This window comes from Dipteris shenzhenensis, chromosome 13 (assembly GCF_047967505.1).
Source record: "Dipteris shenzhenensis isolate YYH24624 ecotype China chromosome 13, Dip_SZ_1.0, whole genome shotgun sequence".
Classification (NCBI taxonomy): Eukaryota; Viridiplantae; Streptophyta; class Polypodiopsida; order Gleicheniales; family Dipteridaceae; genus Dipteris; species Dipteris shenzhenensis.
Window position 1 is genome coordinate 5809962 of NC_141608.1, and position 23875 is coordinate 5833836.

At 49.0% G+C, this 23875-nt stretch overlaps 1 protein-coding gene across 1 annotated transcript in view; it reads right to left on the reverse strand.

The window, feature by feature from the left end:
* The window catches only part of LOC147894953 (uncharacterized), a 170016-nt gene that overhangs the window by 117281 nt on the left and 28860 nt on the right, over positions 1-23875 (reverse strand). Inside the window, exons 2-4 of the mRNA XM_087384268.1 lie at positions 20471-20536; positions 20044-20277; positions 3261-3371 (exon numbers count right to left, since the gene is read on the reverse strand). Of these exons, the coding sequence (XP_087240394.1) occupies positions 3261-3371; positions 20044-20277; positions 20471-20536 (411 nt within the window). The remainder of the gene's footprint in view (positions 1-3260; positions 3372-20043; positions 20278-20470; positions 20537-23875) is intronic.

Here is a 23875-nt window from a genome sequence, read left to right on the forward strand (position 1 = left end):
CCATCCAAACCATAGGAATGGCTGCATCTCCGAGATCCCACAGCGGAGGCAAGGCCCCTCGCCCATCTGGACCACTGCATATAATGCGGAGTGCCTAGTGGTCTTCCATGCTCATCAAGTATGCTTCATTCCACATAACGGGCTGCTTGTCAGTTTCTTCACGAGATGAGGAGGGAACTCTCCGAAGCGTACCTCTGAAGCTGTCCCAAGCTTTCAGAATTGCAGCCATAAGAGGTGAGGAAGGGGAATCGATCGGGGCTGAAGTAAAGGTCCATCTAGTGCTGTCCATCCAGTCTCCTCCCGAGGTGGGAGTACAGGACATATGTTGCGTATGAAAAAATCCTTCCACCGCTCCTGTCCAATGCTCTCACCAGCATCTTACAGAGCAAAGCCCTACACTGCAAGTCTAGCCACCCTGGCTATGGCATCCGTCGTCCCATCTAGTCCACTCTACAAAAAGTTTCTTACACGCCTCTTGAGCTGACTGATACTATTGGCACTAGCAAGAGCAAACAAACTAGGCAGTGGTGGCCAGTAACACCTGGTTGACCACCATGACCCTAGATGCCAATTCTAGTTTGGTCGAAATCCAAAAGAGGAGTTTCCTCCTTATGCTCTCCAACACAGGAGAAAACTAATGTGCAAAAGAGATGCCCACACCTACCTGGCATCCCAAATACTTGATGGAGACACCCCTCTCATCAATCCACAATGGCACACACAGATCCATCTCCCCCACTCTCCGAGGATATCAATCGAGCAATTATGGGTCTCATTATACCGTCTTCGTATTGAGAGTGACACGGCGAATGGCATAACCAGAGAGGGTCACATCTACATCTCATGCTATCACTGGGAGATTGAGTCAGAGGAGCATATCTCCTTCAAATTCCCTATGTACTATGAGATCAGAGGTCGCTATCACTACCTATTTAGGGATGGTTTTAGACCCCTACCCATCCTTCTGTCCTATGCAGACCTAAGATGCTTGGTAGCCTTCATCCATGAGGCTGTCCAACATAGGGACCGGTCGCTTAAAGCACGTAGAGGAGATTAGGACACACATCCACACCCCACCCAGAGCATGATCACTGAGTTTTTCCAACCAGACAGCACGGAAGAGGGAAAGATAGAAGAGTCAACTTTGGCAGCCTTCACCCCTTCCGAGATGAACAGAGAGACAGAATCTCTTTTCTTCTTCCGGGCATAATGGAGCGTAGGAGAAAGGGGGCTAGAAAGGGTAGGGGAAGAAAAGAGAAGAGGCAAAGAGGATGAAATAGAAGTGGAGGGCGACTGAAGAGCACCAGTTGAAAGCGGAATAGGTATGGACTGCAGGAAAACAGGTAGAGAAGACGATTGACAGGGTACGGACTGCAGAAGATTAGAGGACTGAAGCTGTACGGAAGGCGGTACAGGTACGGACAGCAAGGATGGCATTGAAAGTACGGATGGCTGCAGGCAGAGCACGGGCTCTTGCAGGCAGGGTATGGACAGCAGGTAAGGGGGAGAAATAGATGACGGAATCTGCATGGGGGCCTGCAAGGATGAGATAGGCTGGTACGGGATATGTACAGGCAAAAAGGACAGAGGTACGAAATTGTACGGGAGCTGTACGGATGAAAGGGGGGGAAGATACAGGGCTGTACAGATAGGGTACAGAGGATGGCAGGGGCACGGGCAGGGAGGGAGGAGCATACGAGCTCTCCATAGCTTCCACACACAGACATAACTAGGGGGTGTACCCAAATATGGCAAAGCTAGAGCAGACATGCACCTCAAAATCCCCTTCTCTTGCTTCTTCTATTGCAATCTCTACACCAGCCACGACAGTTGCAGCCTCAACAACCTCTGTAGTTGCGGCCTCAAAAACCTCTCCCTATGCAAGGACATACCAAGGAGCGGGCCTTAACCGGCCCATTGTTGGCCCCCAAGAGTAGGATTTTTTAGTCTAGAGCAAGAAGTACGAGAGCTAAGATTGCAGATGGCAACTCTGGTAGCCCAAATTCAGGTCCTTGAAGGGCCTGGGAAGCAAGCAGTAATAAATGACGGAATGCACACCTACAAGGCCTCTTCCCCTACCCCTCAATTAGTTTCTACAGCCAAGGATCTTGTTCACACAGAAGTGCAAACTATCACGAGTAAATGATTGTAGAGGCTAACACCAAGGTAAATAAGACTAACATTTGGGTTGAGATTAAGGAGCATGAAGCCAGGTGCGACAATGTATTGAAGATCAAGGTAGGGGGCCTTCTTTAAGGCTGTTGCAAGGATACGTAAAGTGAGACTCTAGTACAAATCAAGGCAAACAGCCCTAACATTGAATGGCTAGAAGAAGATGAAGACCAAACAAACTCCACAACTAATATCTGCCACTCTAGAGGGCATACAGTAATTACACTTAGCAGTTCGGATATACGAATCAAGATTCTTCAACAATCCTATAAGCTGAAAGGGACCAAGATATGTCGGTCTCCCGTGGACATTCATGGACTTTCTTTCTTTAGTTCCCTGCAAACAAATCTCAATGACGAAACTCTCAATTGCCAAATCTCTCACACTCGAAATGCTCCTCCCTCCCTTTGCTAATCCTTTTGCTTCCAATGAACACCCAAGACTAGAGAGAGCTACTAGGCGGGGCGGCGTGCATGCCTATCTAGCATCCAAGATATCGGGCATTCATTCCCCTCTCTATCTGAAGCCAAGCTCTACTTCCAATCCTAGTGTGTTTACACTAGAGACCCAAAAGTCCCACTGATGTGTGTTCCAATTAATGAGTGCACCTACTACCATTGGAGGCAAAGGTCCTCCAAGGTGTCTTTGAAGCATCATAAATTCCTATGGTACATCTACAACAACAATATAGTTGTGTCATTTGCAAGCTCACTGTTTGAGAAGTTCCTTGTGATTCCAAATGGGAAGATGTCTGGTAACTTGCATACCTATGTAAACCTATCTCCAAGTCCACTCAGACCATGGCTTTGCATCTACAAACATTTGTACACACCTAGATGGCCATTCGGTTTAGCATACAGGGGACTTTGAGATTTGCATAGTCGAAGAGGACACTTTTCTTAGAGAGTGAAGAGGTAGTCCCTTCTTCTCTGAGTCTCTTAGTTGGCTATGTGGCACTCTCAGCCGCAATCCTTGTTTCTTTCAGGGTATGCATATGCTTAGATTTTTTGAGTCATAACGTCACTAACCATAGTTTCTATCCAAGAGCATTGGTATTACAAAAATTATAATATTGTCAAGGAAAGTACCTGCAAGGCTTGTAGTTTGACACAGGTCTTGTTTAAACAATCTTTCTCTTGAATTTGTAACTGCTCCATATCATTTACCGCATTGTCAAGTTTAGTGGAAACTTTCTCCAACTAAGAAATTACCAGGGGATAAGTTTCTCTCTCTCCCTCTCTCTCTCTCTCTCTCTCTCTCTCTCTCTCTCTCTCCAAAGTTGAGAAGATGGATGCCAGTAGGATACCACACAAGGTGATGGAAGCTACACAAATCATGGGCCGGCACAGAGAAGGGATGAAGTGGATTGAATCATGGGGTATAATGGCTTCCAATATACCAAAATATGCATGCGAATTTTTTTATTTTTATTTTTGCAAAAATGAGACTTCTATTAAGTATTAAAGAAAACCGTTAGAGCAAGCTCCATATGGGAATACGGGATACACCATGCAATGCATGAAAAGCTCAAGAGCCAAAAAGAAAGGATTGGGGCTGATAGTGCCATCTCAATCCGGTAGCAACCTCCGAGAAAAAGGGAGAACCCCTCCAAACTCGAAGAAATACAATCCTCCTAGAAGAGGCTGCCTGTGAAGGGCCCTGCATGCTAGCCCATATGGCTATCAAAGTGTGAACTGTGCCTTTCCAAATATGCATGTGAAATTAGGGAGCTACCGACACAAAAAATGCTGCTAGGAGACCAATGCACCAACATCCTGGAACTCACATGCCAAGCCTTTTAAATAGACCTATCAAAGCCAATATATGGCTCCCACAGTACGTCCCCCTCCTGGCTCCAGGGACTAATGAGGGACATGGAGCCACACATGACAAATCTAAAATCAATACATCATTTTAGGAGGACTATACAAGGCTGAGAACCCTTATTGACACCTCAAACATTCATTTTAGAGGGACTACTCAAGGTAGAGAACCTTTATTGACCCCAATCATAGAAAAAAAAATATTTCATTCATTTCATGCATAGCAAGGGCAGAGAACCTGTAAATGACCCTAAGTAACTGCTGTACATAAGAGTGCACATCCCGATCCAAAGAAGTATGTCGGTGAAGAATATGGCGAGAATGCCCCGAATGATATGTCAATGTCGGCCACGGGAGCAGCTACAAGGAGCAATCACATGATGACTCTCAAAATGTCATGATGTGAGTCACCAAGATCAGAGCAGAGCCTCAAATTTGAGCAATTATGCCCAAAGGAGGCAAAATGCCCAAATAAATGTACCAAATAGTAATGAAATTACATCAATTTTGGGAAATCCCCAAAAATTTTACATGTCAAAGGCTTCTATTATGCCAAAGATCTCTGGCTGGTTTATATGGGCTAAGATTCCCCTTGAGACAGGAGCAGGAGCTTCTGGACTGAGTTGGCTGATGACACTGCCATTTTTATTGAAGCCTTCTAGTAGTCACTGGATGCTTTCTGGACAGCCTTGGATATCTTTTGCTCAGCTGTAGGAGCACACATTAACTGGCATAAATCCTGTGGCTTTTGGATCAGTGATGAGGACACTGACATTGGCGTCTCCTAGATTCACAAGGGTATTCCTGTCATATATTTGGGATGCCAAGTAGGGTTGGGCATCTCTCCAGCACAAGAGTTTACACCAGTACTGGAGAGTATAAGGAAAAAGCTTCTCTTCTGGAGCCCAGCCAAACTTGACCTTGCATCTAGAGTTGTGGTAGTGAACCAGGTTCTCTTAGCCACCGCCTGGTTTGTGTGTTCATGCTAGTGCCGGTCTAGAGAGTGCATCACTCAGCTCATTAGACCAATCAAAATTTTTTTATGGAGTGGACTCGATGGCACGGCAGATGTTGCAGCGAGGGTGGCCTAGCAGACCATTATTCTCCCTACATGTGAAGGGGGCCTTAATATCATTGACCCGGACCTGCAATGCAGGGCATTGCTTTGTAAGGTGGTGGTGAGGGGTCTCATGCCTGGGCAGAAACCTTGGAAGGACTTCTTTTTTGGACACATTCAGGCTTGCACACCTACCTTGGGAGATGATTGGGTGGACAGCCCTCGCTGGATTTTTACTTCCGCCCCTCTCAGATCTCCTACATCTCCTCTCATGGCTGCCATCCTGAAAGCTTGGGGTAGCTTCAAGAATACACTTCATAGGGTTCCGCCCTCTACTCTCGAAGAGATTGATAGGCAGCCGGTCATTTGGAATGACAGTATTCTTGATGAGCATGGTAGACCACTGGGCACTTCGCATTACATGCAGTGGTCTAGATGGGAGTGAGGCCCCACCTTCACAGTAGGCACTTGGAAAGCATTTATCAGGCTACCTGAGGATCAGAGACTACAGTCCGTGAGTCACCTCACAAGGGCAATACACAAGATTCAGCAGATAGATGCAGCCATCCCGGTGGACTGGACAGTTGATATGCCTATTCCTTCTGCCACTTGGATGGGAGCTTTCTCGAGGACAACATTTCCTCTTCAGGTGATCGCTCTTTTAGGTGTTGATGCACTTGTCTTTGACGTTGGGGATGGGGGTCTACTTTCTAGATCCATGGATGATATTCTTCTAGAGGTTGCCTTTCAGCATGTCAGGATTGCTGGCTTTGTGGATCATGGAGCGGGCTTGCAGTGGTATTTAGACCCCGACCCTCTGCTCTTGGCCCTGGGATCCTGGAGATTGTGATTATATGGAGGTGCACCTATCAGGTGCTTGCAGTGGGACCCAGGAGAGTGGGATTGGATAGATCATGGACACCGAGAGAGGGGGATTCCCTTCTTTCGTTTCACGGTTGGTAATGCCAAGAGATTTCAGTTGAGCAGTAGGGGTTGGATTCCCTCCAAAGCCCTCCATTGGGACAGCTTCTTCATCACCGCATATTTGCCTAGGAATTTTTGAAGGAGGCTCTAGAAATCCCTCAGAAATAGAAAGATCACTCTTTTCTTTTGGCTTTCTTTCATGGAGGGATTGCAATGAATCTGTGGAGATCACGATTTGGGGCTGACCCTACTTGCCCTCGTTGTCATTCTGTAGAGGAGTCAGTGCAACATTGCCTTTGGGATTGCAGTCAGGCGAAGACTGTTTGGAAAGGGGTTGCTCGGATACTTAGCATTTTTCATACCTCTCCCTTCTTCATGACTTGGGGCTCGGTCGCCTAGTTATCCCTTACTGGGCCCCACACGTTTTATGAGGGTGAGCCTTCTTCTTGGGCACTCTCGGTCCGCAGGCACGTGATAGAGACCTGCTCTCTTCAGGATGTACTATTTACGCCCTTCAGAGCTTCTCATGCTCCAGTGGACACTTCCTGGGAGATTCTGGCTAGCATTTCCTCTTGGCACATCTGGAGAGCCAGATGTACAGAGGCCCTGGATGGCACCCAGATACACCCTTCACAGGTGTTCACGAGTATTTGGACTGACACGGTTCATACTTTGATAGCCATTTGGGCTAGCATGCAGGGCTCTTCACAGGCAGCCTCTTCTAGGAGGACTGTATTCCTACGAGTTTGGAGGGGTTCTCCCTTTTTCTCGGAGGGTTCTACAGCACTTTCAGCCCCAATCCTTTCTTTTTGGCTTTTGAGCTTCTCATGCATTGCATGGTGTATCCCGTATGGAGCGCTTGCTCTGACAGTTTTCTTTAATACTTAATAGAAGTCTCTTTTTGCAAAAAAAAATCAAAATCAAAACTCGACTTTTAGGTCAAAAACACAGTTTTGACTGTGTTTCTCAGATTTCAGCATTGGATTTTATGTTTGTAGTGTTGTCCAGTAGCAATAGAGGCGGGTGACTATAGAGATAAAGGCGGCAACTAAAAAACAACCTCAACCAAACCCTAAAGTGTCCAAAACAGTGTGGCGGCTGGTAGAGAGGCCACGAACTTGCTGAAAAGGGGTCTAGAGTGAAGTTTTCGCGATGAAGAGCTCCAAGACCAGCAACTTCCCCAATGGTAGCAGCTTGAATTTGTTGAAGAAAGTGGGTACAACCGCATGACAGCCGAGCAACTCTCCCGTGCCGACCAAATGGAGCAGCAATTATTCGAGGCAATGGCCCAGCTCCCATAATTGGCATGAACAATTCTATAGAGATGGCAAGAACATGCCTCTCAACTCTGTCCTCGATTCTACTCCAGGCACAGCTCTCCACGCACAACAGCCACACATTAATGGTCGATGTCCAAGCCACAGGGCAAACTGCCCTCAATCGAGGAGAGGAGTATCGCAACAAAGCAGAGGAGCTCGAACTCTCAGTCACCAGCAGATCCAGACCCTCCAGGATCTCTTGGCATAGGAACGGGCACTAACTGTGTCCATGCAGGAACAGAACGAGAGACTGCGTACCCACGGCAACCCAGAGGACTCCGAGTTGAAAGACCACGAGCAACGGGAATTTCAGATGTACAAGGAGGTCTCCGCACAGTTAGCCACATACACACTCGCCCCACGCGCTGTCTCCCAAACCCTCCAAATGCACTTTGACGCCCTCCGCGCACAGAATCTCATCTTTCACCTCAACCTCACTGCTCCACTCCCTCCTAATGTCCTCCAAACCATCCTCCGCCGTCGTAATCCCGATCATTGCCGACCCATTATTGCCATGTCTTATTTCTCACTCGACCTTCAGCCATCTAGTCTCTCTCTCCTTTGTCCCTCTGACCTCCAAACCCTTGCTGCCCACCCAATTTTGCTTAACTTCCAGGCATGGTGTTGGGTCATTGCAGAGTCCACAAATTATCCTTAGGACAATGAGTGATGCCATTAGCCAAGCCCGAGGAACTCAACCCGTCCCCGTCTGCACTCCCGACAGTCTTCAAGCTGACATGCAGACCTAGGGCCGAGCCTCTGCAATACAAACACAAGGGCATCTTGTGGCTTACCGCTCCACCGCCTACCATCCCCTTGGCATACTCTATAACTAGGTGCTACAAGCTCTCCAAGACTCCCTTGAGTATTTGGTTAAGAATTTTGATACAATCCAAGTAGCATACCCCAAGGAAGTTTCCGAGTAGGAGGGCTAGGAAGCCGTAACAATATTTAATTCTTCTGTCCCACCTGTCGAGCTCCCACAGCCACCTCCCATTAATCCCGCCCAACCCACCCAGCAAGCCACCCAACCTGTCCCACCCCCCCTTCCTTGCACAAATCTTCCGGAATACTCTTTTAATGCCTCCAATACCAACATCGCATAGCATGAGACCTCCCCGTCCATCTCATCTACCGCCCCGATCGACCTCCCGGGAAGAAACCCTCAATACGCTGCTCAAGTCAACCCTTTTTGTACATACGCCCACCGACATGGCACCCACCCAATGCCAATGGAAGATGATGAGGTTCCCCCAGCTCCTCCCTCCTCCCCGCCGGAAGATGTATAGTGGAGACCCGACCTGCAAACATTCCAGGAATTGTCGGACAGTGCACTCATGCACCACTGGAAGAAGTAGCTCAAAGACTCTCGCCTCCACCTCTATGAAATCCTGGAGGTGCGCCCCCTTACGCAGTTCATCACCCGGTCCTTCAACGATTGGCGGCGCACACATCCAAAGCGGCACACAAGGAGGTTACCACCTCTCCCCCAATACTCCAATTCCCTTCACTAATGCCGACGCCGGCGGTCTCCCACCTCACTGGTGAATCCCCTTCTTAAAAAAATAGCAATTTTGGCGCTACTACTACAGTGCCCACGTCAACTGACACATCCACCCCTTGTACATGCCCATGGAACATCAATAGAATTGGGCCGAGTTTCTCAAGCTCCAAAAAAAGGACCGCAACATTTTGTACAATTTTCCAAAGTATAGTTTTCCGAAAGAGATAACGCATGCTCCATCAGATACCTGAGCTGCTGCTCCTCCCCGCTCCCTTGCTACACCCTCTCCCTCAGCCCGTCCCTCCCTCTCTCCCCTCAGCCTGCTCCCCCGCCCCCTCCCCCTGCCTGCTCCCTCGCCCCCTCCCTGCTGCTCCGCCCCCTCCCTGCTATTCTGCCCCCTCCCCCTGCTTGCTGTTCCGCCCCCTCCCCCTGCCTGCTCCCTCGCCCCCTCCCTGCTGTTCCGCCCCCTCCCCCTGCCTGCTGTTCTGCCCCCTCCCCCTACTTGCTCCCTCGCCCCCCCTGTTGTTCCGCCCCCTCCCTGCCTGCTCCCCCGCCCCCTCTCTGCCTCTCCGCCCTCTCCCTACCTCTCAACCTGCCCCCCTGCCCCCCCGCCCCCTCCCTGCCTCTCCGCCCCCTCCCCCCTCTCCTCCCCCTTCCCTTCTCTTCCCGCTCCCTCTCCTCCCCCTCTCAGCTTGCCTCGCCCCCTCCCTGCCCCTCCCTCTCCTTCCTCTCCCTCTCCTTCCTCTACCTCTCCCTCTCCTTCCTCTCCTCTCCCTCTCAGCCCTCCCCTCCCTGCCCGCCCCCTTCCAGCTTCTCCTTCCTCTCCCTTTCCTATTCCAGCAGGGTTGCCCGCTCTCTCCTACTCTCTTTGGACTATATATTGATGAGCTAGAGATGTTCGTACAGATGACAGGCAGTGTGGGCTCTACTCTCTCAGAATCCTCCATTCCTATCCTCCTGTATGCGGACGATGTGGTTCTCATTTCCTCTACTGCTCAGGGCCACCAGGCACATATTGAGGCACTCCACAGGTTTTGCCAGGACAGGGGATTGACCGTAAACCTTGGCAAGACCAAGGTTATGGTTTTCAACACCTCTGATCGTATCTACAGCACGGATGAGTTTTGCTTCACTTATGACGGACAGCCCATTGAGCTTGTTAGAGAGTACACCTATTTGGGGGCAGTTTTCAGGGGACCAATCTTTACCATGACATATGCAGCACGAGATAGGATTAGTAAAGGGTATGCTTCGTTGGCTCATCTTGAGCGTCAGTGTTTTCAGTCCCACTTTCAGCATCCCGATACGAAATCCCTGCTATTTGACACATTGGTGAGACCAGCTGCGATGTATGCAGCTCCTTTCTAGGCAGGAGACCTTGGCGCTGCAGATTGGAGACGAGTAGAGAGGTTACAGATCATCATGTTCTCTCGGCTCATTAGGGCCAAGGCTACAGTTCCGCACGAGATCATGCTAGCAGAGTTTGGAGCTACTCCCCTTGCATTGGATGCAGCGTTTCAGTCGGTCATGTATTTGCACAGGGTTAGGGAGTTTGGAGACTCAGCAGTAGGCAGAGCGCAGCAGGCAGAGCTCGGTTGCCATGGTTAGCACTTGCATCTTCTATGGAGTTGGCACGATCTGGGGCCCGATACTGCTGGTACTTGAGACTCACTAGGTGGCTCACATCTCTTGGACTAGACATGGATAGACTGCCTCCCTTCCGATACAGCATAGATGCCCCTCACCTCGAGTTGACTCGCCACGAGCTTAGTCAGGTCACGAGAGCAGACTTGCTGCAGCTTCATACGTACCGCACTTGGATTTATCCCACGCAGCTTCCGACGAAGATGGCCACATATCGTGACCACTTCCTTCAAATCTCAGAGGATGGATTTGTCATTCCACCAGGCTACATAGGTATCCACATGTCCCACTCACTGGGGATTGCCCTTGGCCAGCTTAGAGTCTCTTCGCATCAACTCGAGATAGAGGCTGGTAGGATGCGACGCATGGAGGATGGACGTCGTCCAGACCGAGAGACCAAGATCTGCCCTTGTTGCACCATGGGAGAGGTGGAGTCAGAGGAGCACTTCATTTGCAGATGCCCGCTATATTATGAGATCAGAGGGAGATTCCACTGTCTCTTCACGGATGGCTTTGGACCTCTCACACGAGTGATGGATTATGAGGATCAGCATTGCCTAGCTCTTTATGTCAGGGAGGCCACTATGCTTCGACGACACTACCTCAGAGACCATCAGCACAGACCGGAGCGTGATAGAGCCCAGCCCTATAGAGCTCAGACACACGCTATACCAGATGACAGGTATCAGGAGGAGCACGAGGAGGTCAGAGCTCACACAGGACACATGCCTCCACCCTGTGGATGTACATATGAGATGGTTTGTAGACGCCGCAGGATCTTGTTACATAGGGGACGTACTCGCCGCTTCATCTCCAGACGATCCAGGATGATGGCAGCTTTTCGGAGGAGACTTACTCATGGAGATCTCGCCCTACCAGCCGCTCACCTCACTTTTGCTCAGATTTGTACTCTCATAGCAGGAGGCAGAGTCGATGGACAGGATTTCCAGTATTATTTTGGTTCTCAGACTCCGTGATACATGGACTTGTATCTTTGCATTGACATATTGTACTCATCCCCCCATTTTGCACCCAGGGGCGGTTTCCTTGCATCTAGCTTACTTTGTATTTAGGCTCGGATTTGACATTATGTACTTTCACTTGCATTGTATTGCGTAGCACTTAGATGATATTCGACGATGCCTCTTCTTTGTGGCACGTTGATTTTGTGCTATCTTGTACGCAGAGTTCTTGATGTCCCATGGGCCCATTTTGGCCTTTAGTGGACAATAATACACTTTCTTTCTTTCTTTCTTTCTCAGCCTGCCCCTTTCCCCTTCAGCCTCTCAGCCTCTCTCCTTCATCCCTCCCCTTCTTTCCCCTTCCCCCTGCTTCCTCCTTGCCTCCTTTCCCTTTCTTCTGCCCCCCTTTTCTCCCGCAACTTTCTTTTGGAACGGAAGGAGCATTTAATTTGTTAGAGTCAGCCTCCTCATCTCGATTGGCGATGGATACTCCGTCAGCCAATCCTACTCCATCTCCACCGGCCGCAAAAACTATCACTTTTTCTAAAGACGAGTTGCAGCAGCTCAAGAAGGATGTAGAGATTGAATGCTCTACCACGTTGCTAGCACGCATCTTTGGGTCTCACCCCTCCAGATCCCAAGCCAGAGACTGGATGCTTGCGGATCTCCCCTAGACCTCACCCCACGATTGTTAGATGTCCGTCTTCTGGGACGAGGTTTTTTCCAGGTTGTTTTTGACACTCCAGAGGCTGCGAGCACTGTGCTCAAGGCTGAGTTTTTACACTTGGGACACAGGAAGATCTTCTTTGAAGCCTTTCATATTGGTTTCGACCCAGTGGAGGCAGATAAGAAAATCTTCTCGCTCTTCATCAGGTTCCCCGGGCTTCCCCAGGTTTACCATCGACTTCTTTCTGTTATTGGGGAGCATTTTGGCGCAGTTGCTGAGATCCCACCCCTCCCTGGGTTGCCATTGACTGCAACAGAGGCAACCAAGGCTGATGGGGTTCCTAGAGTTAGGGTCCTTTGGAAGGATCCTAACCTCAAGATGGATCACGTTATGATCCAGTGCCCGGATGGTTCCTTTTTTCGCCAGAGAGTAGAGATTTCAGGCAGGCAGGACCAGTGCAGGATTTGCAGGACCTCTGGACACTTTGCCAGGGATTGCCCCAGGAAGAAGAAAAGGCCCAAGAAGCCCTCTGGTACAGCTACCACCCCTTGGTCTCGACAGGGGGGACAGGGGGGTGGTATAGGTCCAGCACTTGCTCCTCGACCTCGACAGAGGGGTGGTATAGGTCCAGCTCCTGCTCCTTGACCTTCGCATGGCGGTCCTCCTCAGATTGGTGGTGGTACAGGTCCAGCACCTGCTCCTCGGCCTCGACAGGGGGGTGGTACAGGTCCTTCACCTGCTCCTCGACCCCCACCTACCTCAGGTACACGCGATGCTCTACAGTGGGTTCCGGTACGTGTGCAGATCCCTCCTTCAATTCACGAGGGTACCTTGGTGGACTCTGCTTCACCTCGAGCTGTCCCTCCAGTCTCACCATGCACAGTCCGAGACGCTGAAGCTTCGACCTCCTCCCCGGTTGCAGCTTCTTCCTTAGATCCAGCGGTGCCAGATGCTCTTCTTAAGGCAGGAGAGGTCTCCGCGGCTAGGCAGACACAGGATAGAGAGCATTCCTCACTTCCTCCCTTGGATAGGGGGAAGGGGATAGCTTACACTATTGATCCTCTTCCCTCACAAGGGATCCTTTGCACTCCGGTGTCTGGCTTGCTCCACAGGAACTCGTTTTCAGCCTTGGCAGAGGGTTCAGATTTCCCAGAGGAGGAGTTTGTGCCCGCTACTTTTGGGGAGCCAGTGATTGGGTTTCATGTTGACAGGGCTTCTTCTTCAGGTGCCAGGATTCTTTCCCCTGTTGATCCACTAGGTCGGGTAAGGTGTTCCACTCTACATCCTCCCGTCGATGAGGATTATTAGTTGGAACATACAGGGCCTAGGTGGTGTCCCACATCGCCGCCGTAGACAGCTGATCCGGGATCAGCTTCATCCAGGTGTTACAGGGGGTTCCATTGATATATTATTTATTCAAGAGCACAAGCTAGATTCTAGAGATTGTGCCAAGTTAGGCAAGTTGCTTTTTGGCCATACTTTTTGGTTGCCTGCCTTGGGCACCAGGGGGGGCACTTCTATTTCAGTTTCGCATTCGGTTCTTCCCTTAGTTGTTGGGCACGGAGTCATTATTCCCTCTAGAGCTCAGTGGATTATTCTTTTGATTGGAGGGCGTAAGGTTGGTTTCCTTAACCTATATGCCTCCAACATTAGAGGGGAACGTGTCCTTATGTGGAAGACTTTGCTCTCCTGGGCCCCCATTGTGGATTCATGGGTGATTGGAGGTGACTTTAACATGGTCGAGTTACCGTCAGACACAAAATGGGGTAGAGAAGGTGGACTTCACTCTTTGGAGAGAGCAGCTTGGGATGCCTTCCTTTTCCATTTCTGTGGCAGAGATACTTGGTGTGATGATGCCTTTCTTATTCAGCCACAGTCCCTCCTGTTCTCTTGGTCGAACAAGAGGCAACAGATGCCTATTCATGCACACATTGACAGATTCTATGTAGATGACTGGGCACTAGACAGAGGTGGATCGGTATGTATTGCTGCTGGGGTTTCCACTTCAAACCACTTCCCTGTTGTGCTGGCTATCTCAGAGCCTCACTTGAGAGGCCGGTCTGCCAGCATCAGGATTCCAGATGCCTTTTACACAAAGGAGGACCTTACAGAGGCAGCCTTGCAGATATGGTTTGCTCATGTCCAGGGTGGGCAGCCATATCCATCACATGTAGCCGCTGCCCTTTCTGGTATTAGCGACTTCTACCGCTCAGTTGCTTGTACCAGGAGACAAGATATTCTCAGACTTGAGATTGGTGTTCGCCAGCAATTGGCAGCTTTGCAGAGGGAAGAGCAGAAACGACCTTCAGATGCTTGGATACAAGAGCGCCTTGCTGCAGCAAGGGCTCATCTGCAGTTATTGCTTGATCAGAGAGCAAAGTATGCCTTTCATGCACGGGAGTCCTTCTGGATTCAGATGGGTGGTAGAGTCAATAAACACTTTTTCTTTACTCTTGGCCCTAGACATAGTAGAGAGAGTGTATCCCAGCTTATTGACTCACATGGGGTTTTACAGACAGCAGAGCCTGATGATGTCTTACGCATAGCTTCAGATTTCTATGCCACCCTTCTTACTGCTGATCCTGAGACACACGATAGAGAGGATGCTAGACAGGCTATTTGGCAGAGTATCCCTGTGTTGGTGAATCCGGGTATGCATGTTCTACTCAACGCACCTTTCACCAACACAGAGTTCAGGACTGCACTTTCAGCCCTTCACAAAGGCAAGTGCCCAGGTTCAGATGGCCTCACCCCGTCTTTTTTCATTGCATTTTGGGATATGATTGGAGACTATATTACTTCAGCCCTGCAGGCCATTTGGGACTCTGGCGAGATGCCTGGGTCGCTTACAGAGGGTCTCATCCACCTTATCCCAAAAGGAGGTAGCAGAAATTTAGTGTCCCAGTGGAGGCCTATCACACTTCTGGGGACTTGTTACAAGATTCTGGCCAAGGCTATCAGCCTCCGATTGCAGCCACTTCTCCCTGATCTCATTCATGACACTCAGACGGGATTTGTGCATGGCAGAAGCATTTTTGATAACATTTTTTCTTTCTGGGAACTTCAGAGTGGGCCATGCAGAGTGGCCAGAATCTTGCCATTCTACTTTTGGACTTTGAAAAAGCTTATGACAGAGTAGATTGGGGTTTTTTGGAGGGCACCCTTCTATGCTTTGGCTTTACTGATGCTTGGATCAGAGGTGTTTCCTCTTTGTACAGATCAGCCCACAACCAGGTACTTATTGGTGGGGTAAGGGGTGAGAGATTTCAGATTTCGAGATCAGTCCGTCAGGGATGCCCCCTTGCTCCTTTCCTTTTTTTGTTCATGGCCGAAGCTATGAGTATCTATGTTAGATCTCAAGCTGACATCTTTGGGCTGAGACTTCCCATCAGAAGGGAAGAGGACCTACTTGACAGTGAGTTGGCTGATGACACAGCAATGTACTTGGATGCCACTCCACAGACGCTCACTTCTTTCAGGACAGCATTGGATTTATTTTGCTTGGCGGCAGGGGCGCAGATAAATTGGCATAAATCCAATGGCTTTTGGATCAGTGATGAGTACACTCCAGTTTGGGGGCTTGACATAGGATTCACTTGGGTCCAGAGGGGTGTGGGTGTGCCTATCAGGTATTTGGGCTGCCAGGTCGGCTTGGATATTTCTACCACACAGCAATTTGCTCCCGTTTTGGAGAGCATAAAAAGGAAGCTTCTTTTTTGAAGCTCAGCCAAGCTGGATCTTGCCTCTAGAGTTGTGGTGGTCAACCAGGTCCTCTTGGCCACAGCTTGGTTTGTTTGTTCATGTTGGTGCCGTTCTAGGGACTGCATCATTCAGCTCAGAAGACCGATCAGGAACTTTCTCTGGAGTGGGCTTGATGGCATAGCAGATGCCTTTGGCTTGGGAGACCCTCATCCTCCCTACACAGGATGGGGGTCTCAATATTATTGATCCAGATTTACAGTGCAGAGCTTTACTTTGCAAGATGGTGGTGCGAGGACTTATGCCAGGGCAGGAACCGTGGAAGGACTTTCTTATCAGCAGCATACAGAGGTGCACACCTTCTTCAGGAGGAGACTGGATGAGGAGTGTTAGATGGATCTTCACCACAGCACACCTCAGGTCACCTTCGTCCCCTCTCATGGTTGCCATTCTGAAAGCTTGGGCCAGTTTCAAAAGCACTCTTCGGAGGATTCCTCCTTCCTCTCGGGAAGAGATTGATAGGCAACCCATCATGTGGAATGACAGTATTTTAGATGATCTTGGCAGGCCACTGGGTGCCTCACTCTACATGCAGTGGTCCAGGTGGGAGAGGGGACCTGCTTCTTCTATGGGGTCTTGGAAAGCTTTCCGCAGGCTTCCAGAGGAAACCAAATCAAGGTTGACAGGACATCTCAGAGGGAGTGCAGGGAGGATCTTGCAAATTGAGGCAGCCCTTCCAGAGGTTTGGGTAGACACAAATGATATGCCACTCACTTCCTCCACTTGGGCAGGTACTTTTTCGAGAGGCGGGGTTCCGCTTCAGGTTTTGGCCTTCCGAGATGAACAGGAGGATGCCTTGGTTTTTAGTGTCCAGGATGGTGGCAGATTGCTCAGGTCCACAGAGGACATCTTGCTTGAGTCTGCTTTTCAGCCTATCAGGGTTGTAGGTCTTTTGATGCAGGGATCAAATTCAGAGTGGTTCCTAGACCCAGACCCCCGGCTACTCTCCACCGGGTCTTGGAGGCTCTGGCTCTATGGGGGAGTTCCCATCAGGTATTTACAGTGGGACCCCGGAGAGTGGGAGTGGATTGACACAGGGCATCGAGAGAAGAGCATCCCCTTCTTTCGTTACACAGTCAGTAATGCCAGGAGATTTCAGCTTAGTAGTAGAGGTTGGAGACCCTCCAGAGTTCCTCATTGGGAGACTTTTGGTATTACTACGGATCAACAGAGGTGCTTCTGGAGGAGGCTCTGGAAGTCCCACAGGAATAGAAAGATCACTATCTTCTTTTGGCTTTCTATCCATGGAGGGATTGCAGTGAACCTTTGGAGATCCAGGTTCGGAGCCGACCCTACATGCCCTCGATGCCTTTCTGCTTCGGAGTCTATTCAGCATTGCTTATGGGATTGCAGACAGGCGAGGTTGATTTGGATGGGGGTAGCCAGGATTTTCAGTCACTTTGCCCATTCCCCACTTTTTATGACATGGGGCTCGGTGGCTTGGCTTTCTCTTACAGGACCTTAGGTTTTCTATGAGGGAGTTGACTCCTCTCGGGCCATTTCGGTTCGACGTCATCGGATTGAGTCCTGCTCGTTGGATGTGGTACCACACCTTCCTTTTACAGTTGTACATGCCTCTGTGGATACTTCTTGGGAGATTCTAGCGAGCATAGCAGCCTGGCATATCTGGAGAGCCAGATGCACAGAGGCTATGGAGGGTACTCAGGTTCATCCCTCACACACATTGGCTAGTATCTGGACAGACATCGTACATACTTTGATGGCCGTATGGACGGGTATGCAGGGGGACTCCCGTGCAGCCTCAGCTAGGAGGGCTTCTTTCTTCAGGGAATGGAAGGATTCTCCTTTCTTCTCTGAAACTACTACAGGGTTGAGATGGCACTTTCAGCCTCAGCCTTGGTTGTTTTCCACCTCACTCTGAGGGATTTTTTACTTATCCTCATGATTTCATGACGTATTCCGCTTTGAGCTTGCTCTCGTGGGTTTTTTTCTTACTTAATAGAAGTCTTTTTCTTGGAAAAAAAAAAAAGAAAGAGATAACGCAAGAAGGATTTTGCTTCCGCCTCTAGTCCTTCAACGACACGTACGGCTCCGTCCTTGATCCCACCGTCGTGGCAGCGGTCCAGTTCAACCACCTTATTCTCTTACTCCTCCATGATCTCACGCCCACAGTCGGTCGATTGACGACAAGCTCCACAATCTCAACAATCAGAATGTCTTCAATCCCGACATCGATTCCACTCAGTTTCAGGACCTTTGCCTCTACCTCCAAGTCCGCACTCTCCATGGCCATCATACCATCCATTTTTGGATGTTCCGCTCGTACCTGACTCAACTCACTCCCCGCCGCTACGCAGTCCTCCAGACGGCCCTCTCTATACACCACGCGGCTGATCCGAGGGTGGCTCAGCAACAGGAAGGGGGACATGTTAACATCCACAGAGTACAATCGCCCAAATGCATGATAATCAGTAATTAGAGGTGATCAGGGTTCATGATTTACTTCAATGGTTGCAGCTTGTGCAGGCTCCACAGGGTTTGAGCCACAAATAACCCAAGCGGTTCCAAGCCTCACGGGTTTTAAGCTGCACTCAAGATCGCGGCCTCGCCACTCCAGGTTTTGAGCCTCGTATATGGGTTTCGAGCCTCAAATGGCTTAGGACTTGGAGGCGTGAGGCTAACACAAGCGCCATTTGGCGCTCTTATATGCTTAACACAAGTCCTATTTCCGTCGTCCGACACACAAGAGTGGACCAATAGAGGAGAGATGAAAAGGATAGTAAAGACGCCTTGGCACCCTATGGGCCCGAGAGCCTTATAATTGTAAAGAAAGGGAAAGTGCAAAAAGGAAAAGGGTTGGCCCTCCCTTCAAAAGGTGACTTGTATAAAAGGCCAAATGGTTGACTTTGGTCTTCATTGTTGTATGCACAAATTTGGAATACAAACTCCCTCTTCTCTTCAAGAGTGTCTTTGGGTGTTCTCTTGTTTCCCTTGTAGTGCCTTTGTGTTTGCCACTACATCCCCCTTCACTCTCCTCTTGCCTTCTCCTTCTCCCTCCCTTCTCCCCTCTCTTCTCCCTTCTCCCTCTTCCCTATCTCTCTCGTGGTGGAAACACATTGCAACAATCCGGGAGCCGCTTGAGTGACACATGCGGACGGCTCGTGCTTTGCATTGCTTTAACAAGGAGTAGCTTGGAGTGGAGGCTCCATCAGCATTCCTTCAAGATCCCCACGACACGTGAGTCACCGTTGAGACTACACAACTGTCCCTATAGGGGCCTTTATATAGGGGCTGGCATGAGCTGACCAGCCCACAAACTGGGCTGAAGCAATCTGTAGCAGATCTGCAGGCAACTAACTTGGACACTTGTCCCAAATACCCCACTTGACTGCCACATGGTAGTCACACACCCAGCCTATTTTGGCTCTATCCCAACTTGCTCCACTGCCCCAACCAGTCTGTTGTGCATATGGCTGGCTTCTCCAGTCTGTTGACCTGTACTACTGCGTTGTTGGCCTAGAGTCAAGCCTATAGATGGACCCACCAATCCCCCAGTAGTTGCTTCTTCCCTGAAATATTCATGTACTTGCTCCAGCCTGTTGTCACGCACCCGTACAGCCTCTGTACAGCCTTGATGTACTCTGCAGGACCTACTCATTGCAGACTACATATCATCTCAGATTTGTCCCCGTGATAATCAACGTCGACTCTCTCCTATGCTACTAGTCTACCTCCCCCATGTTCTCATTTGGGGAACTGAAAAGTGGGGAGATGACCCCTAAAATACCAACACTTACGACCTATGACCTTCCATGTCTATGACTGTTCATATTCTATATCCTATGAGTTTCCATTATCCATCCAAAAAGACTAAGGTTAAGCTCAGGCTTTAACAATACCAAATGTTAGTCTTGAAGTGGAAAGCAAGACAAAGAGTGTATTCCACAAGAGATCTTCACTTAACTGGAAAGCTCCACTGAATAGTCATTCAATGATGAATGTACAACTTCTAGTAGGACTAACCTATATGACCATACCATTATGTATTTCCCTAGTACCTACAATACATACCTATTATAAGGACTCTGTGCACTTGTAGATGGAAATTGTAGAGGTAGAGCATTCTATGTCCTTTATCTAATGTTTGTAATTCTATGTTATCCACATTATTATTATTTGCTTCTGCTTGAGTAAATTCTTAATCTAGCTTCTCCAATACGTATAGAGAATGCATAGTCATGGATCAAGAACCTGATCACATATGTCGGTTGTTCGTTTCCCCCACTCCTGCAAAAACTTATCCCATTCAACAACAACTGAGCTCTCCAAATTTAAATGATGGTTTGGTACATCTATGGTTTGAACATCTCTTTCAGAAACAATGCTTTTGTGTAACAGGTCGACCTTCACTGACCATTCATCTGCTTTTGTAAGTAGTTGAGATAGTGCCTCTGTTAAATTCTTGTTCTCTGCAATAGTTTTTTTCTACCAACATAATAGTGTCATTATTGCAGGAACCGTAGCAAATCTCTACAAATATATTTTGGTTGATAGTAGCTAATAATTTTTTGATAAGAAGAATACTATAACTAAATTCACCTTTTAGGGAAGCAGTTTTTCAAAGGAGAGCGTATTATACCCATGTGCTTTTTCCAACTCATCTGCTCCCCTAACTCACCTCAGTGATCAACTGCTTGTCCCTTGCTTCAAGTTCTCGTGCATGCATATTTTTCAACATCTCAACCTAAATAAGAAGACCCAAAAACATAACCATACTCGCAAGGACAAAAACTCAACATTTTAATTGACTTGTAGGACTGTAGAAGGCAGTGCCTAGATTGGATAGAATGTGAACTCTAAGCATGATATTCAAACAATAAATAGATAGTTGAAATACGTATGAATTAAATTACAATAATCATAACAACGGATGATTAAAAATCACTAAAATCCAAATTTTAAGCATTACAATCTATATCTATCTGCAAGGCAGAGGGAGTCCGGCTCTTCCCCCTTAGTCTCTCCATGGATGGAAAGTCACCTATTATCTTATCCCCCGTACTCTTCATGTTCATACCTCTCTCTCTCTCTCTCTCTCTCTCTCTCTCTCTCTCTGCTAAGCCACACATCAGCACTCCCATCCTTTTTCTCTATCGCAGGAATATTGCAAGATTCCGCACATGGTCACATTGGAGCTTGGCTGAATTTGCCACGACATGCCAGAGTTTGTAGATTTTGTGATTCACAGACAGTCAAGACAAAGGCACATGTAGCCCTACATTGCCCTAGATATGCACATATCAGGGATGATTACCAGCAGATACTGGTAGACACCACACAACTCTCATCAGTTCTCTCCACTGCCTCTCCGGCAGCATTGGGGTCTTTTGTCACTCGTCTTTTTTTGTACCGTTAAAAACTTTAAAACTCTTGACCCCTCCACATCGGAGGAGATTTTTTTTGTATTGAGGATTAGGTCCCATGGGTCATTTTTGGCCCCCGAGGACGATAATAAATTCTACTTCTACTTCTACTTCTCTCTCTCTCTCTCTCTCTCTCTCTCTCTCCCTCTCCTCTCTCTCTCTCTCTCTCTCTCTCTCTCTCTCTCTCTCTCTCTCTCTCTCTCTCTCTCTCTCATCTGCCCGTCTCTCATCTACCCACCCGTTGCCTGTCGCTCCGCCTGCTCTACCTGCCGCCTTAGCTGCAGCTAGCAACATAGCTAGCTAGCCAACTAACTAGCTAGATGCATTGATAGCAGCCAACAACAACGCCGCCAGCAGCTTGAGGGTAGATGCCATCAGGTGCATTGCAACTCCAGTGGGCTGAGATGACAATTGGGATAGAAGTCAGTAATATCTGTAAGGGCTACAACTACATGTGACGGGTGAGGCTGCCCACCCTGTATGTGAAAGAAAAAAAGAAAGAGAGTGTATTAAAGTCTTCGGAAGACCATGGGTCTATGAGACTGCGAAAATCCTGATAGAACGACCTGTGGTAGTGGAGCTACTAAACGAGCATCCATACCAATGCAAAATGCAAAATGCAAAAATGCAGAATGGCAGTACTAAGTCCTAAGTACAACATAGTCATGTCGATGGTCGACTATATATCAATCTTAGCATCATCATCAATATCATCATCATCCCCAGCAACAACAAGATATCAGGATGGATGAGGAAGTGGAGGCATGAAGTCGGCAATAGAGTGCTGTCGGCTACTCAGAGGTGCGGTCCTGGCACGTCTCTTGGTCGTAGCTCTGCGTCTAACCAGGGCTACTGTGACCCCCGTCGGTCGGGCTCCGACTCTAAACAAGGAGGGGATGTCTCCAAGTGTGATCTGTGTGTCAACCCTCTGTCTGAGCTGTCGGGTCACGGGCCCCGGGTCACGGTCATGTCGAGGCCTCGTCTCGTTGGGGTCCATGTGATCTAGTTGAAAGAACTCCGTGATAGAGCTCTGAGAGGGATCAACCGAGGAAGAATTCTGCTCCTGTCTCCGTGCTCGGAGTATCCTCTCGCGGTGTCTAAGTGCCTCATGAATGAAACCTGCCAAACACTGCTAGTCTGGGTAGGAGAGGAAACGGGCAGTGGAAACGTTCCTGAAGAGGCAGTGGAAACGTCCTCGGATCTCATAGTACACAGGACACCTGAAGATGAAATGCTCCTCTGTCTCAACCTCCTGTATGTCACATAGTGTGCATATGCGCCGCTCCTTGGGTAGTCGCTCTGCTCTGCCACTCTCGATGCGAAGTCTGTGTGAAGAGACCCCGAACTGCCCAAGAGAGATCCTTAGCGAGTGGGGTAGGTGAATCTGCGTGTATCCTGGTGGGTCAATGAAACCCTCCGCTGTGATGTGTAAGAAGTGATCTATGTAGAAGCTAAGCTTCACTGGGAGTTCACTCCGTCCCAACCAACTCTGTCCCAACCAGGTCCGAAATGTGTGTAGTTGTAGTAGATCCTCACGGATAACCTGGTTGACCTCATGTGATAAGAGGGGAGAAAACGGAGCATCCATGCTGTACTGGAAGGGAGGTAGTCTATCCATGTGGAGCCCCAATCGCTCAAACCATCTCTCTGTATGAGCATACCAGCACCTCTGGTCTCCTCCTGCTACAAGTGCCATATAAGAGGATAGAGCTATCCATGGTAGCCTGCTATGCCCCGAGGTATAATCCCCATATTCCCTAACTCGGTACAGATACGTGATGACCTGAAATGCAGCATCTAGCTGTAAAGGGGGTGACCCAAACTTAGCCTGAATGATCTGGTGAGGAACAGATGACTTACCACGAATCATCCGTGATAACATGAGAACCTGTAGCCGCTCCACACGGGCCCACTCTGTATTCGACAAGTCTGGCCCCCAACAAGGACTGCCGTACATCCCCACTGGGCGAATTAAGGAGTCAAAAAGAAACCCCTTGGTGCGTGGATCCTGAAAGTGCGAGCCGAAGCACTGCCTCTCTAGTCTGGCCAATGAAGCATACCCTCTACTCAAGCATGCTTGCATCGTGGGTCTCATAGTGAAGCTGGGTCCGCAGAAGATAAACCCAAGATAAGTGTATGATGAAACTATCTCAATAGATGACCCCTCAAATGTGAACTGCTCCTGACGCATGATGGCTCGAGATGTATTGAAGATCATGACCTTGGTTTTACCCAGGTTGACCTTCAAATCATGAGACTCACAAAAGGACTATAGTGCGTCTAGGTGTCTCTGAAGCCCCTCCCTGAGGAAGACAAGAGAGCCATGTCATCTATGTAGAGCAAAATCTGGATCAGCGTGCCCGCAAGAGAGCAACCTACACCCCCCTGTGTCTGCATCACTGTCTCAAGCTCGTCAATGTAGAGGCCAAACAAGGTAGGCGACAAAGGACACCCTTGTTTGACCCTGATGGTGCTCATGATCTCATCTGTCCACCCAGATCCTGCCCGAACTCTGTCAGAAGCTCTCTCGTAAAGTGCCATGACAGCCCAAATGATCTCCTGGTCATAACCCAAGTCCTGTAGGCGCCGTATGAGGTGGGCTCTCAGGACCGTGTCAAATGCCTTGCGGAAATCCACAAAGAAACAATAAACCCTCTGCT